The sequence below is a fragment of the Hippopotamus amphibius genome, chromosome 8, assembly GCF_030028045.1.
Source record: "Hippopotamus amphibius kiboko isolate mHipAmp2 chromosome 8, mHipAmp2.hap2, whole genome shotgun sequence".
NCBI classification, from domain to species: Eukaryota; Metazoa; Chordata; class Mammalia; order Artiodactyla; family Hippopotamidae; genus Hippopotamus; species Hippopotamus amphibius.
In genome coordinates, this window is record NC_080193.1 from 75,360,891 (window position 1) to 75,377,563 (window position 16,673).

General features: G+C 38.2%; 1 protein-coding gene across 2 annotated transcripts in view; it reads right to left on the reverse strand.

Moving 5' to 3' along the window:
* Positions 1–16,673, reverse strand: part of LOC130858127 (UDP-glucuronosyltransferase 1-6-like) — a 97,768-nt gene that overhangs the window by 37,611 nt on the left and 43,484 nt on the right. The window contains exon 1 of one of the 2 annotated variants that reach the window (XM_057744014.1): positions 11,823–12,727. The exons of the other annotated variant lie outside the window; for it this stretch is intronic. Coding sequence (XP_057599997.1) covers positions 11,823–12,686 — 864 coding nt within the window. The 5' untranslated portion in view covers positions 12,687–12,727. Of the gene's footprint in view, positions 1–11,822; positions 12,728–16,673 lie in introns of those variants that run through there. 2 annotated transcript variants of the gene reach the window in all.

Here is a 16,673-nt window from a genome sequence, read left to right on the forward strand (position 1 = left end):
CTCTGTTTAGGGACTGAGGTGTACATTAATTTGGGCCTTTATTACATTTTATAGTCTATGTTCTGATTTTTCTTCAAGGTCATTTACAGTCCTAAGTCCTGGTAAGGACAGATTCTTCCAGAACAGAGGGTCTCCATAATTTGTGGGACCTTCTGTGGTGGGGCCCATGAGGCCGGCCCTGCTGCAGAGACTGATGCCCATGTATGCTCGGCAAGATACTGCCATCTCCGCATCCCGTCTGCCCTGGGGATGATGCAGGAGGGCTCCCTGGGCTGCCCAGCTCTCTCTCTCACTGAGCACCCTCCTCTGCATCCACGGCTTCTGCCACAGTGACATCCTGTCCCAGGCCACACAACTGGCCAGGCTGAGGCTTCCCTTTGGGAGAGAGTTACCCTCATCAGGGGTCCACATTGATAACAGATTTCACCTCTGGGCAAATGTGTGCACACTAAGACGCCACCTGTGTCACACCAGCTGCCACTGGGCAGGGAGCGTTTGCTTTAACCATCCTTGCAGGCTGTGAGTCCAGGGTCCTGGATCTCCAATAGCAACACATATGCTTTCTTTTTCTGGATCCTCTTTCTATCCCAGCCACGTAACCATATTTTTCCCAAGGCTGAGTTTCTGTCCTCTAGTCCCAGGTTAAATCCTATCATTTCTGCCCCCCATTCACTTCCACAAACAGCCATGCAGAATTTTTTGAGTGTGTAGGATCAAGGCTGATCAAGTCCTGCTTTCTGGGTATAAAAACATGCGAGGGAAGTGAGCAGGGATGGTGGACCTACAAGCTTGTTGTTGCTGCTGCTGCTGCTGTCAGTGTGGGTACCAAGAGAAGCTGCTGTGATTGTTTCCAACCACCAGTGAATCTAGTGACACCCAATCTGGTGGCAGAAGCAGCAAGTTAGTAGAATCGGATCCCCTTCATTCTGCTAAGAACTCAGTAGTCCCTGTTACTGGTCCAGCTCTAACTGCAGTGGATGCCTGTATCCAGGGCAACATTATGGCTTTCCTCACTGTGATCAGCTGCCGTGTGTTTGCCACTGAACCTAACATAGATCCTATAAGCCAAGTAAGGGTACACAGTGCACACAGGGGATTGGAAAGTGTGGTGGTGTTTCCTCTGCTCCAGTTAGAGATATAAATCTAGAGTAGAGTCAAATAAAGGAAGAGACATACAACATCCTGCCTGGGAAGATTTAACATTGTACCACTCTTCATTTTGCCCCCAAAGAAGCTATAGATGTAATGGCAGGCCAAGCAAAATCTCACTGGGATTTGTAATAGGACTTAAAAAAAACTTCTCAACTTCACCTAGAAGGATTTCTGGCTTCTGATAGGAGTAGCTACTAACAGACCAAAGCTCCCACACATATTTGCCACACAACTTTTCAACAAAGTTTTCAAGTTAAAAGAGATGGACTTCACATATGTGGTCAAGTTATTTTTGGCAAGGGTGCAAAGAATATTCAATAGGGATAATCTTTCCAAAAAAATCTAGGAAAACTTGATGTCCAAATGTAAAAAAATTAATTTGGACTCTTACTAATGCAATAGAAAAGATTAACTCAAAATATATCAAAGGACTAAATGTAAAACCTAGAACTATGAAACTGTTAGAAGAAGACATAGCACAAAACTTCACAACATTGTATTTGCCGAAGATTTCTTCAAAATTACACCAAAGGCATAGTTATTGAAAAATTAACTAAGTGGACCTATTGAAAAAATTTGAAATGTGTGCATCAAAAGATATTATCAACAGAGTAAAAAGGCAAAACAGAATGGGAGCAAATATTGGCAAATCATATATCTGATAAGGGATTAATATCCAGAATATATAGAGAACTCCTAAAACTCAACAACAACAAAAAGACCTGATTCAAAACTGGCAGAGGACTTAGACATTTCTCAAAAGATGACATGCAAATGACCAATAAGCACATGAAAAGATGCTCAAAATCATTAATGATTAGGAAAATGTAAATCAAAACTAAAATGAGATGTCACCTCACACCGTTAGGATGGCTATCATTAAAACAATAATAATGAAATAAATTTTTAAAAATTAAAACATCTTGAAGAAGATGTGGAAAAATTGGAACCCTTATGTACTGTTGGTGGGAATGTAAAATGGTACAGCCACTGTGGAAAACAGTATAGCAGCTCTTCAAAAAATTAAAAATAGAAATACCAGATGATCCAGCAATTCCACTTCTAGGTATATACACAAAAGAATTGAAAGCAGCATCTCAAAGAGATATTTGTACACCCATATTCATAGCAGCATTATTCACAATAGCAAGAAGTTGAAAGCAACCCGTGTGCATTGGCAGATGAATAGATAAGCAAAATGTGATCTACCTATACAATGGAATATTATTCGTCCTCAAAACAGAAGGGAAGTCTGACAGCTATGACAACAAGAATAAACCTAGAGATCATAATGCTAAGGGAAGTAAGTTAGTATCAAAAAGAAATATACCATATGATTCCACTTATAGGAGGTACCTAGAATAGTCAAATTCCTAGAGACAGAAAGAAAAAGGGTGATTGCTGGGACTAGGGAGTGGGGGACATGGGGAGATGTTGTTTAAGGGATAAACAGGTCCATTTTTTCAAGATGAAGAGTTCTGGAGATGGGTTGTAAAACAATGTGAGTAATTAACACTACTAAACTGTACATTTAAAAATGGTTAAGATGGTAAATCTTATTCTGGCTGTGTTTTACCACAATTAAACATTTTTGAAAGGCAAACTTTATGAAGAAAACATAGCAGTCATAAACCTATGTGTACCAATCTAGCAGCTATATGTTTAAAGTAAAAACTACTAAAAGTTCCAATGTAAATTAGGCAAAATTCAATTAAATGGGGAAATATTTCAAGACATCATTTTCAGAATTGGGCATGTTGAGTTTTTTTAATAGAAAAATTGGAAACATATTTTTTAGTTTATCTTTGGAATGTTTACAAATGTTCGTCATATGCTGTCTGATATAATAGCCACTAGCTACACATGGCTATTGAGCACTTGAAATGTGTATAGGCCAAATTGATATCTACAGTAAGTGTGAAACACATACCCACTTTTGAAGACTTACAATGAAATTTTAAAACTACCTCATTAATAAATTTATATTGAGGGAAGTGGCCAAGTGTCAGACTGGGAAGACCTTGAGCTCACTTCCTCCCACAGGCACACCAATATTACAGTTTTCAGAGAAAATGTTGATGAAGAAGACCTGAAGACTAGCAGAAAAGATCTTCTACAACTAAATATATAAAGAAGGAACCTCAACAAGTTGTGTAGGACAGGTGGAGACATGCTATAGTCACGACTCATAAACCTGGGTGGACAACCCACAAATATGGGATAATTACAATGGCAGAGGTTCTCCCTAAGGAGTGAGGTATATGAGCCAACATCAGGCTTCCCAGCCTAGAAGTCCTGAACCAGGAAGAAGAGCTTCCAGAACATTGAGCTTTGAAGGCCAGTGGGACTTACTTTCAGGAGATTCAAGTGGCTGTAGGATATAGAGACTTCACTCTCCAAGGGTGCACACAAAATCTCACACACTCTAGGACCCAGGGCAGAAGCAGTAATCCGAAAGGAGCCTAGGCCAGACCTACCTCCTGATCTTGGCGAGCCTCCCAGAGAGGGAGGAGGCAACTGGAGATCATACTGGGGATATAGATACTGGCAGCATCCATTCTGAGGAGCTCTGTTCTACCACAATGACACTGTGCTGGCAAGTGCCATTTTGAATCCTCCATCTAGCTTATAATCACTGGGACCCAGCCCCATCCACCAGCCTGTCAACACTGGTATTAGGATGCCTCAGGCCAAGTAGCTAGTTGAGTGGAGACACAGACCCATTCACTAGTAGGCCAGCTGCCTTAGGATCCCCTGAGCTCCCACTCACCTGGGACCTAGCCCCATCCACCAGAGGGCCCAGGACCTGGCCCTGTCCACCAGAGGGTCCAAGATCTGGACTTGCCTACCAGTGCACCAGCAATAGCCTAGGGACTCCCTGGGCCTCACCCCACCCTCCAGCAGGTTTTCACCTGCTCCAGGACCCACAGACACTGCAGCCAGAGACTCCAGAAACTGGCTCCACCTACCAGTGGGCCAACAATACATATGTGCATAGACATATATGGCCCCAACACAGGAGCACCTAAATACAAAAAGCAAATATTAACAGCCTTGAAAAGCAAAGTTGACAATAAACAATAACATTAGGGTACTTGAAAACCCCAATGATATATCAATGGACACATCATTCAGACAGAAAATCAATAAGAAAACACAGGCCTTAACACATTAGGCCAGTTAGACTTAATAGATATATATATATGATTCCATTGAAAAGCAGCAGAATACACATTCTTTTCAAGCAAACATGGAACATTCTCCAGGATAGATCACATGTTAGGCCACAAAACAAGTCTCAGTACACTTAGGACGACTGAAATCAAATAGAGCACATTTTCCAACCACTATGCTATGAAACCAGAAATCAACTACAAGAAAAAAACTGCAAAACACATGAAGACAAACACATGAAGGCTAAACAATGTGCTACTAAACAAACAATGGGTCACTGAAGAAATCAAAAAGGAAATAAAAAAAATCTGGAGATAAATGAAAATGAAAACACAGCAATCCAAAAACAACCAATGGGTCATTGAAGAAATCAAAGAGGAAATAAAAAAATATCTGGAGGTAAATGAAAATGAAAACACAGCAATCCAAAATCTATGGGGAAAAGCAAAAGCAGTTCTGAGAGGGAATTATATAGCAATACAAGTGTACCTCAGATAAAAAGAAAAATCTCATGTAAACAGCCTAACCTTACATCTAAAGTAGCTGAAAAGAATAACCAAGACCCAAAGTTAGCATAAAGAAAAAATCATAAAGCTCAGAGCAGAAATTTAAAAGATCAATGAAACAAACAACTGAATCTTTGAAAAGACAAAGTTAATAAACCTTCAGCCAGACTCATCAAGAAGAAAAGAGAAAGGGCCCAAATAAACAAAATGAGATGAGAAATGGGAAGTCACACCAACACCACAAAAATTATAAAGGATCACAAGAGATTATTGTGAACAATTATACGCCATTAAAATGGACAAACTAGAAGACATGGACAGATTCCTAGAAATGTACAATCTCCAAAAACTAAACTGGGAAGAAGTAGAAAATATGAACAAACAAATTACCAACAATGAAATTGAATCATTTACAAAAAGACTCCCAGGAAATCAAAGTGCAAGACCAGATTGCTTCACAGGTGAATTCAACCAACATTTAGAGAGGTGTTAACATCTATACTTCTCAAATTATGCCAAAAAAATAGGGCAGGAAGGAATGGTTCTGAACTCATGCTATGAGGCCAGCATCACCTTGATACCAAAAACAGACAAAGATATCACACACACACACACAAATTACAGAGCAATATCACTGATGAACATACATGAAAAAATTCTCAACAAAATATTTGCACACTGAACTCAATGATAGATTAAAAAGATAATACAACATGATCAAGTGGGATTTATTCCAGGGATGCATGAATTGTTCAACATCCACAAGTCAGTCGATGTGTTACACCACATTAACAAACTGAAGATTAAAAGTCATATGATCATCTCAAGAGATGTGGGAGAACCTTTTGACAAAATTCAACATCCATTTATTTAAAAAAAACAAAAAACCTCTCCACAAAGTGGGTATAGTGGTAAAATACCTCGAACTAACAAAGGTAATATATGACAAGCCCACAACTAACATCATACCCAGTAGTGAAAAGCTGAAAGCATTTCCTCTAAGATCAAGAACAAGACTCTTGACACTTTTAATAAACATAATATTGTAAGGCCTGGCCACAACAATCAGACAAGAAAAAGAAATAAAAGGAATCCAAATTGTCACTCTTTACAGATGACTTGACACCCACTATACATAGAAAATCTTAAAGATACCATCAAAAACTACTAGAACTCATCATTGGTATAGTGGCAGAATGCAAAATTATTATACAGAAATCTGTTGCATTTCTATACACTGACAATGAACTATCAAAAAAAGAAATTACTGACAGAATTCTATTTTCAATCACATCAAAAAAATGAAATACCTAGCAATAAATCTAACTAAGGAAGTTAAAGATCTATACTCAGAAAACTGTAAGACACTGATGAAAGAAACTGAAGTTGACACAAACAGATGGAAAGTCACACTGTATTCATGGATTGTAAGAATTAATATTGTTAAAATGACCGTACTACACAAGGCAAACCACAGATTCAACACAATGCGCATCAAAACACCAATGGCATTTTTCACAAACCAAGAACAAATAATTCTAAAAATTGTATGGAAACAAAAAAGATGCTGAATAACCAAGGGGAAAAAAAGTCTTGAGAGAGAAGAACAGAACTGGAGTGGCAACATGAATGGACCTACAGATTATTATACTAAATGAAGGAAGTCAGACAAAGAAAGACAAATATCATGTGATATCACTATATGAGGAATCTAAAAAAAATAATACAACTGAACTTATTCACAAAACAGAAACAGACTCACAGACATAGAAAAGAAACTTATGGTTACCAAAGGGGAAAGAGAGGGGAAGGTTAAATTAGGAGCTTGGGATTAACAGATACACATCACTATACATAAAATCGATCAATAGCAAGTTCCTACTATATAGCACAGAGAACTATATTTAAATACCTTGTAATAATCTATAATGGAAAAGAATCTAAAAAAGAACACTATGCTGTACAACAAAAACTAACACAACATTCTCAATTAACTTGCATCAATTTAAAACAAAAAAAAAAGCAGAAATGGAAACACCATACGCCCTGGTTTCAAACTATACTGCAAAACTACTGTCATCAAACAGTATGTTACTTTAGTTTCTGATGAAGGCAATTTGTGGGATGAAATACATAGAGGAAACACCCTGTAAATAATTCTTCTTGCTGTTAATGTTAACGTATGTTAGCTGTGAGTGCTGCTTAAGTTGTGTTTGCAGCTGTACATGCCAATCTGATAGCCCAGAAACCATTACAAATGAACATCCATTGTCAGAAGGAACAATGATGATCCTGGTGAGGCCTAAAAAGGAAGGATAAAGAAGTCAAAGAGAAATGGGAGAATCTGGACACTGATGTAATGAAAATCGGTGATTATTTATAGGTTCCTTTGGAAATATAAAATTACGATCATATTCCCCACTGCTATTTTTTTAAATAAAATTTTGAGAAATAATAAAAACAAAAACAGGATGCTACTGGCACAAAAACAGACACATAGATAAATGGAATAGAATACAGAGCAGAAAAAAATCCACATTTATATGGGCAATTAATCTATGACACAGGAGGTAAAAATATACAATGGGGGAAAGACAGCCTCTTCAGTAAATGATGTTGGGAAAACTGGACAGCTACGTGGAAAACAATCAAACGGGATTACTCTCTCACATAATGTCCAAAAATAAATTCAAAATAGATTAAAGACTTCAACATAAGACCTGAAACCGTAAGACTTCTACAAGAAAACTAAGGCAGCATGCTCTTCAACTTCAATATTACTAACTTTTGGGGATATGTCTTCTCAGGGAAACAAAAGCAAAATAAACAACTGGGACTATATTCAACTAAAATCTTTTGAACAGCAAAAGAAATGATTAACAAAAGGGAAAGCCCACTTACTGAATGGAGAAGATATTTGCAAATGACATATGTGACAAGAGGTTAATATCCAAAATACAGAAAGAACTCACACAAGTCAACAACAACAACAACAAACAGCATGATTAAAAGTGGGCAGAGGACTCAATAGACATTATCCAGAGAAGACAGATGGCCAATAGGCACATGAAAAGATCCTCAACATCACTAATCATCAAGGAAATGCAAATCAAAACCACAATGAGTTATTACCTCACACCTTTCAGAATGGCAATTGTCAAAAAGACAACAAATAATGAGGATTGGCAAGGAGGTAGAGAAAAGGGAACTCTAGTGCACTGTTGGAGGCCATATAAATTGGTACAGCTACCATGGAAAACAGTAAGGAGATGCTCAAAAAGTTAAAAATAGAACTACCATATGATCCAGCAATTCCACTCCTGGGTATTTATCCAAAGAAATGAAAACACTAATTAGAAAAGATACATGCATCCCCATGTTCCTTGCAGCATTACCTACAATAGACATGAATATTGGCTATTGAACATTACTCAGCCATAAAAAAAAAAAAATGGCATCTTGTCATTTGTGACAACATGGATGGGCCTAGAGGGTATTATGCTAAGTGAAATAAGTCAGACAGACAAAGACAAAAACTAAGAGATTTCACTTTTATGTGGAAAATAAAAGGCAAAGGAAATGAACAACCATAACAAAACAGAAACAGACTCAAAGATACAGAGAACAGGTGGTGGACAGAGTGGAGGGGAGTGGGGGAAGGAGGGAAAAGGGTGAGGGGGATTAAGATACAAACTTCAGGTGCAAAAGATGAAATAAGAGTGTGAGAAATATAGTCAATAGTTATGTGATATCTTTCTAGAGTAAATATCATAACTAGATTTATCGTGGTGATTATTTTGAAGTGTATGGAAGTATTGAATCACTCTCTTGTGTGATAGGAACTAACATAGTACTGTAGGTCCATTATACTTCAAAAACAAACAAACAAACTCTTAGAAATAGAAATCTGATTTGTGGCTACCAGAGACAGGGATGGGGCTGGGGTTGGAATTGAATGAAGGCAGTCAAAGGGTACAAACTTCCAATTATAAGGGAAATAACTACTAGGAATGAAATGTACATCATAAATACAATTAACACTACTGTATGTTATATATGAAAGTTGTTAAGAGAGTAAATTGTAAGAGTTCTCAGAACAAAGAAAAAATTTCTTTCTGTTTCTTTAATTTCGTATGCATCTCAGATGATGCGTGTAAACTAAACTTATTGCAGGAAACATCTCATGACGTAGGTATGTCAATCACTATGCTGTCCATAAGCTTACACAGTGCTGCATGCCAATTATAGCTCCATAAAACTGGAAGAAACAATGGCAAATAAGCACTTGAAAATTTTTCTACTTTGAGTATATGTTTAATGGATAATGTTTTTGATATATTTGACCAATAAAATATATTAGTAAAATTCATTTTAACCCTCATTTTGCTTTTTATAATATGTTTACTAGAAAGCTTTCAATTACAAATGTGGCTTGCATTATATTTCTATTGGATATTTCTGTACTAGACCATAAAGAAAACTTATTAAGAAATTTTTTGAAGCAGTGGCTCCACGAGAAACATTCTTTGATTATAATTCAAAATAAGTAGCAAAAAATAAGACAAAGATGGCCACAATAAATCTTAACTGTATGGGAATTAAGACACAACCTTGATTAAAAAAAATAGATAGCCACTGATTCAAAGAGGAAATCAATAACATAAATTTAAGTTAAAAAAAAAAAAGAAAATGGGAGCAATTTATATCAAAATCTAAGAGATCAAGGAAATGTGTTATTTATGACCTTCAATTCTGTGTTATTAACAGAACATGAGGATGGACTTCCCTAGTGGCACAGTGGTTAAGAATCTGCCTGCCAATGCAGGGGACACAGGTATGAGTCTTGGTCTGGCACTAAGCCCGAGTGCCAAAACTACTGAGCCCACGTGCCACAACTACTGAAGCCCGTGCTCCTAGAGCCCATGCTGCACAATAAAAGTCACTGCAAAGAGTGGCCCCTGCTCGCCACAACTAGAGAAACCCCACTTGCAGCAACAAAGAGCCAATGCAGCCAAAAATAAATTAATTAATTTAAAAAAAGAAAAAAGAAAACAAAAGGAACTGAATTCTTACCTAGGGAAATTAGAAAAACAACAATAAAATAAATCAAAGGAAACAGGATGATATCATTAATAAAAACAACAAGCTGCAATTAATGAAAGAGAAAAAAGAGTAAGAAGAATAAGCAAATCCAAAAGTTATTTCTTTGAGAAGACCAATAATATAATTCAACCCATCATAAACCTCAAGAAGGAAAAGGAACAAAAATATTAAAACTTTAGACTTTAATCTTTCATATTTTGAGAAGTTCCATAAACATTTAAAGGAGTCACATCTAAGAGTAAACCAAGCCAAGCACATAAGAACGACAAAATCTCAAAGAAAAAACAATTTAGTGGAACAAAAATGATAATGTTGTGCTCATGATGTATAAAACATGAGAATTTCACTGTAAATGACCTTTCATGTGCCAAATAAATTGGCACAAACATATCTAAAATCCTCCATCTGACAAACCTTGTCCTGCTTTCAACATTTTTAATAATGATAATAGATAATATGTGTGTGCTCACTGTGACAATATTAAGGTCAGAATGGTTAGGGCATCCACCCAAGGTCCTTCATCTACAAAATGGCTGTGAGGATCTGAACTAATGCAGTCTACTCTAGAGAATATACTCACACCGAAAAGTAAAAAGAAAGAGCAGCAATTAATTTTTAAATGCCTCCCTACTTTGACTTTTTACAAATCTAACAGATACATACATATTTCATAATTGGGCAAATGCACTGCATATAGGAAGAAAAAAACAAGTAGAATGGATCCTTTATGGTGTGAGCAAAAAAAAAAGAAAAATGAAGTTAGAGTCCTTTGCAAGAACATATATTACGTTAATAAAAAGAGATACAAAAGTAAAAACACAAAAACTATAAGAGATCTAACGTCACGGAAGTTAACATAAAATTCAGTGAATATGACATAAAAAGGCAAAAATGATGGTTAATTCAGTGGATTAAAAGACAAATCCAGCCCCCAAGAGCCCTATTTCAATTAAACCCAAATATTCAGGGCTAACATAAGAAGACTTTGAAACTGTGAAATAAGCAGTAGTTCCCATCATGGAAACTTGGGGTGGGGTGGCTTAGGCTGGGATAGGTTTGGTGATGTGGTCAGCCCCTCCTAACAAATCCTTCTTCTTCCAGACTCATTTCTCAGCATCAGTGTCCCCAACTTCACTGCTTTTATAGGCTCAGTTTTACCTCCTCTTTAGCCCCTACCACTATCCTTTGATGACCTCAGTGTCCCAAGTAGAAGACCTATCTAATATGCCATCCAACTTTGGTAGCTCCCCACATTTTACTCCAGACACCAACTTCTGGTCAGAAGACTTCTCGACAGCACAGCTCCACCTCTGTAATACAGTTGGAGTCAATTATTTCTCTCTCTGATCACAGAGACCCCAACTTCTCTCTGGCATTGTCTCACTTTCACTTAATGTATTCGACCTCTCTGAAACCTCTGCTTCCTTTTGGTGTTTGGATCTCCTGTGACCACACCACAGTCCCTTCCAAAACAAAACCACTAAGAACTAACAGGGCAGCAAATGCTATCTGCCAGTTCCTTCATCCTTCCTGAAGCAAAAACCCCTGATGGATGAATTCACACCTCAAGTTCTCTGTTCCTACTCAAAGAATTGCACAAACATTACAAAGGGTGATTTTACAAAAGGGCGATCATGGTTGAATCACACCATTGCTTGTCAGTCCTATGACAGACCCTCACCCCTGCCTCTCATTCCTCTCAAGGACTATCATAAACATTTACTGCACTACTGGAGACATTCTAACAATTTATTTCACGAAAGACTGATAGGAGAATGAGAGGTGGAAATCTTTAGAAAGATCAGAAGAGAAGTGAGCACCCAGAAGTAAGTTATTTTTTAAAGTGTTCCACTTGGAACATAGATTGAATAAACGCACCACACAGACCTGAGACAATGGTTTCCTGTGGGCACAGTTGATACCCCCAACGAACACCATGTTGGGCATGATTGGCCGGGGGTAGTCCATCACGAAGTCTCCTCTGAACAGCCACATGGATGCAGAGCCAAAAATATCCACCAGCGACACCTCTCTCTGGAGAAGCTCAGAGGCCATACGTGCATAAGGAGTGAAAGAAACTCGGCAAATGTATATCAGGCTCAGAGGGTAGAGCATGTTCTTGACCCTTTGGAAGAATGTCATGTGGTCTGAATTCGTTGTTAATAACCTAGGAACATAGGAGAAAGGGTTTGGACACGCTGTGCCCTCAGCATCTAAGTCACACGGAACGGAACGCAAAAAAAACACAGCCGGAATCGACAGGTACTTAGCCAGCACCGCCCCGCAGGGGTAAACAGGGTCCGTTAAAACCACATCAAAGGAGCTGGCATTCAGGTGACTGATCAGGTCCTTGTTATACAACAGCACCTCACAAGACCTTGCAAACATCAAAGACACGTCTTCAGCAGATGCCATAACTTTCAAAAACATCTTTAGAAAATGTACTCTTTCAAAAAACAGATGAATACGGCCCATCATGAGATAATCAAATTCTTCCTGGGTGAATGGAATGGCGTAGGTTTTCATGGTGAAAAAGTCCGCTGCCTTGATGTGCATATTCACCTCCGGAGAAAGGATCACTGCTTGGTGGCCTCTGGCGTGGAGCTCCCGCACAGCCTCCCGCATGCTGAGCCAGTGGCTGCCGTCCATGGGGACCACCAGCACCTTCCCAGCCTCTGCCCATCGCCCGATGCACAGGCAGAGCAAGAGTCCAGCAAGCACCTCCCAGGGACGCTGCAGTCCCGGAGCCATCGCGGCAGAAGCCAAAAGCAACTGACTTTGCGCTCAGCCTGTGCCTCTTGCATTTGTTTTCTTTATTTTATCTTATCATCAAGCCAGTTAAGCAAAATGGCATGCAATTGGAAGGCAGTGTGCCCTCCTTACATTAATCATTACAGAATGTCTATCCTTGTGTTTCATCACCTCTGCTTTCACCCAGGGAAAGACCACTCCCCCTTATCTTGGAAAAACTCAAATGACTCTGCCGTTCTCTCTGGGGGGCATTGTAGTTCACTCTCTTGTTTCTCATCCAATTCCCAAAGCAAGGCTGTGCCTCCCCATTCCTTTGATCACCTCCTATTTCTCTGTTAACCGTGTTCCTTGAGGCTGTGCCTGAGCTCTGAGGAGTCACCTACCCACTACTCCACAACCAGAACCTCTCTGCTGGAGCTGACCTTATTTGACAGTTCTTTAAACTCTTTCTCTCAGCCATGGGTGAACACGGAGCACATCCAGGAGAATATATAACACTGCTAAGACAGCCTTCTCTCAGCAGGGAGGGGATGCCAAATGCCTTGGATGTGAGCAGGGTGGCCAGGAAGGTGGGCCTTCAAGCTTGTTGTTGCTGCTGCTGCAGCTGCTGTCAGTGTGGGTACCAAGAGAAGCTGCTGTGCTTCTTCCCAGGCACCGGGAATCTAGCAGCACCCTATCTGGTGGCAGAAGCAGCAAGTTAGCAGGGTCGGATCCTGTTCTACTAAGAACTCAGTAGCCCCTGTTGCTGGTCTGGCTCTAACTGCAGGGGATGCCTGTCAGGGAGTATCCAGGGCAACTTTCTGGCTTTCCTCACTGTGATCAGTTGCCATGAGTTTACCACTCAACCTAACACAGATCCTATAAGCCAAGTAAGGATACACAGTGCACGCAGGAGATTGGAAAAGGTGGTGGTGTTTCCTCTGCTCTGGTTAGATATATAAATCTGGACTAGACTCAAATAAACAAAAAGACATACATCCTGTGTGTGAAGATTTCACATTGTAACACTCTTGATTTTGCCCCAAATGAAGCTATAGATGTAACGGCAGGCCAAGCAAAATCTCACTGGGATTTGTAATATGACTAAAAAAATATTTTGAAATTCACCTAGATACATTTCTGGCTTCTGATAGGACTAGCTACTATCAGACCAATGCTCTCACACAACTTTTTGTCCCGCAACAGTTAAAGAAACTTTTTGAGTTAAAAGAGATAGACTTCACATATATGGTCAAGTTATTTTTGGCAAGGGTGCCAAGAATATTCAACAGGGATAGTCTTTTCAAAAAATGGTGCTGAGAAAACAGGGTGTCCAAATGTAAAAATTAATTTGGACTCTTATTAATGCAATAGAAAAGATTAACTCAAAATAAATCAAAGACCTAAATGTAAGACCTAAAACTCTGAAACTCTTCAAAGAAGACATAGCACAAAATTTCACAACATTGTATTTGCCGAAGATTTCTTGAAAATTACACCAAAGGCGCAGTTAATGAAAAATTATCAAAGTGGACGTATTGAAAAAAATTTGAAATGTGTGCATCAAAAGATATTGTCAACTGAGCAAAAAGGCAAAACATAGAATGCAAGCAAATATTGGCAAATCATATACCTGATAAGGGATTAATATCCAGAATATATAGAGAACTCCTAAAACTCAACAACAACAAAAAGACCTGATTCAAAACTGGCAGAGGACTTAGACATTTCTCAAAAGATGACATGCAAATGACCAATAAGCATATGAAAAGATGCTCAAAATCATTAATCATTAGGGAAATGCAAATCAAAACTACAATGAGAAAAAAAAAAAAAACTACAATGAGATGTCACCTCACACCCATTAGGATGGCTATCACCAAAAAAAAAACAAAGAAAGAAAAGAAAAAAAACAAAGAAAGGAAAAAAACCACAGAAAACAAGTATAAGAGAGGATGTGGACAAATTGGAACCCTTATATACTGTTGGTGGGAATGTAAAATGGTGCAGCCACTGTGGAAAATAGTATGGCATCTCTTCAAAAAATTAAAAATTGAAATGCCAGATGATCCAGCAATTCCACTTCTGGTTATATACCCCAAATAACTGAAAGTAGCATCTCAAAGAGATATTTGTACACTCATGTCCGTAGCAGCATTATTCACAATAGCCACAAGGTGAAAGCCACCTGTGTCTATTGGCAGATGAATAGATAAGCAAAATGTGGTCTATCTATAAAATGGAATATTATTCAGCCTTAAAATGGAAGGATAAAAAATAAATGGAAGGATGGTCAACTAATCTATGACAAAGGGGGCAAGGATATACAATGGGGAAAAGACAGCCTCTTCAATGAGTGGTGCTGGGAAAACTGGACAATTACATGTAAAAAATGAAATTAGAACATTCCCTAACACCATACACAAAAATAAACTCAAAATGGATTAACAACCTAAATGTAAGGCCAGACACTACAAAACTCCTAGAGGAAAACATAGGAAGAACACTCTTTGACATAAATCACAGTAAAATCTTTTTTGATCCACCCCCTAGAGTAATGGAAATAAAAAAACAAAAATAAATGAGACCTAATGAAACTTCAAAGCTTCTGCATAGCAAAGGAAACTATAAGCAAGACAAAAAGACAACCCTCAGAATGGGAGAAAATATTTGCAAACGAATCAACAGACAAAGGATTAATCTCCAAAATATATAAACAATTCATGCAGCTCAATATCAAAAAGACAAACAACTCAATCCAAAAATGGATGGAAGACCTAAATAGGCATTTCTCCAAAGAAGACATACAGATGGCCAAGAGGCACATGAAAAGCTGCTCAACATCAGAAACTACTAGAGAAATGCAAATCAAAACTACAATGAGTATCACCTCACACCAGTTAGAATGGGCATCCTCAGAAAATCTACAAACAATAAATGCTGGACAGGATGTGGAGAAAAGGGAATCCTCCTGCACTGTCGTGGGAATGTAAATTGATACAGCCACTATGGAGAACAGTATAGAGGTTCCTCAAAAAACTAAAAATGGAATTACCATATGACCAGGCAATCCCACTACTGGGCATATACTCAGAGAAAACCATAATTCAAAAAGACACACATACCCCAATATTCATTGCAGCACTGTTTACAATAGCCAGGTCATGGAAGCAACCTAAATGTCCATCAACAGAGGAATAGATAAAGAAGAGGTGTTACATACATACAACAGAATGTTACTCAGCCACAATAAGGAAAAAAATTGGGACATTTCTAGAGACATGGATGGACATAGAGGCTGTCATACAGAGTGAAGTAAGTCAGAAAGAGAAAAATATCGTATACTAATGCATATATGCAGAAATAAGAAACATAGCACAAATCAACCAACTTGCAAGGCACAAATAGAGACACAAATGTAGAGAACAAACAATGGAACACCAGGTGGGAAGCAGACAGTGGGTGGGTTGAGGGAGGATGAACTGGGAGACTGGGATTGACATATATATATATTACTAATAATAAAAAAATATCAAATGGTACACTTTAAATATATGCAGTGTATGGTATGTCAATTATATCTCAGTAAAAGAAAAAATTAAAATATATAAACTAAATATTTTAAAATAAAATGGAAGGAAAGTATGATAGATATAATAGCATGAATGAACCTAGAGACCATGATACTAATGGAAATAAGTCAGTATCAAAAAGAGATATACCATATGATTCCACTTATAGGAGGTACCTAGAATAGTCAAATTCCTAGAGACAGAAAGAAAAAGGGTGATTGCCAGGACTAGGGAGTGGGGGAAATGGGGAGATGTTGTTTCAGGGATAAAGAGGTGCAGTTTTTCAGGATGAAGAGTTCTAGAGATGGGTTGCACAGCAATGTGAGTATAATTAACACTACTAAACTGTACACTTAAAAATGGTGAAGGTTGTAAATCTTATGTTAGGGCTGTTTTACCAAAATTAAACATTTTTAAATGGCAAACTTCATGAAGA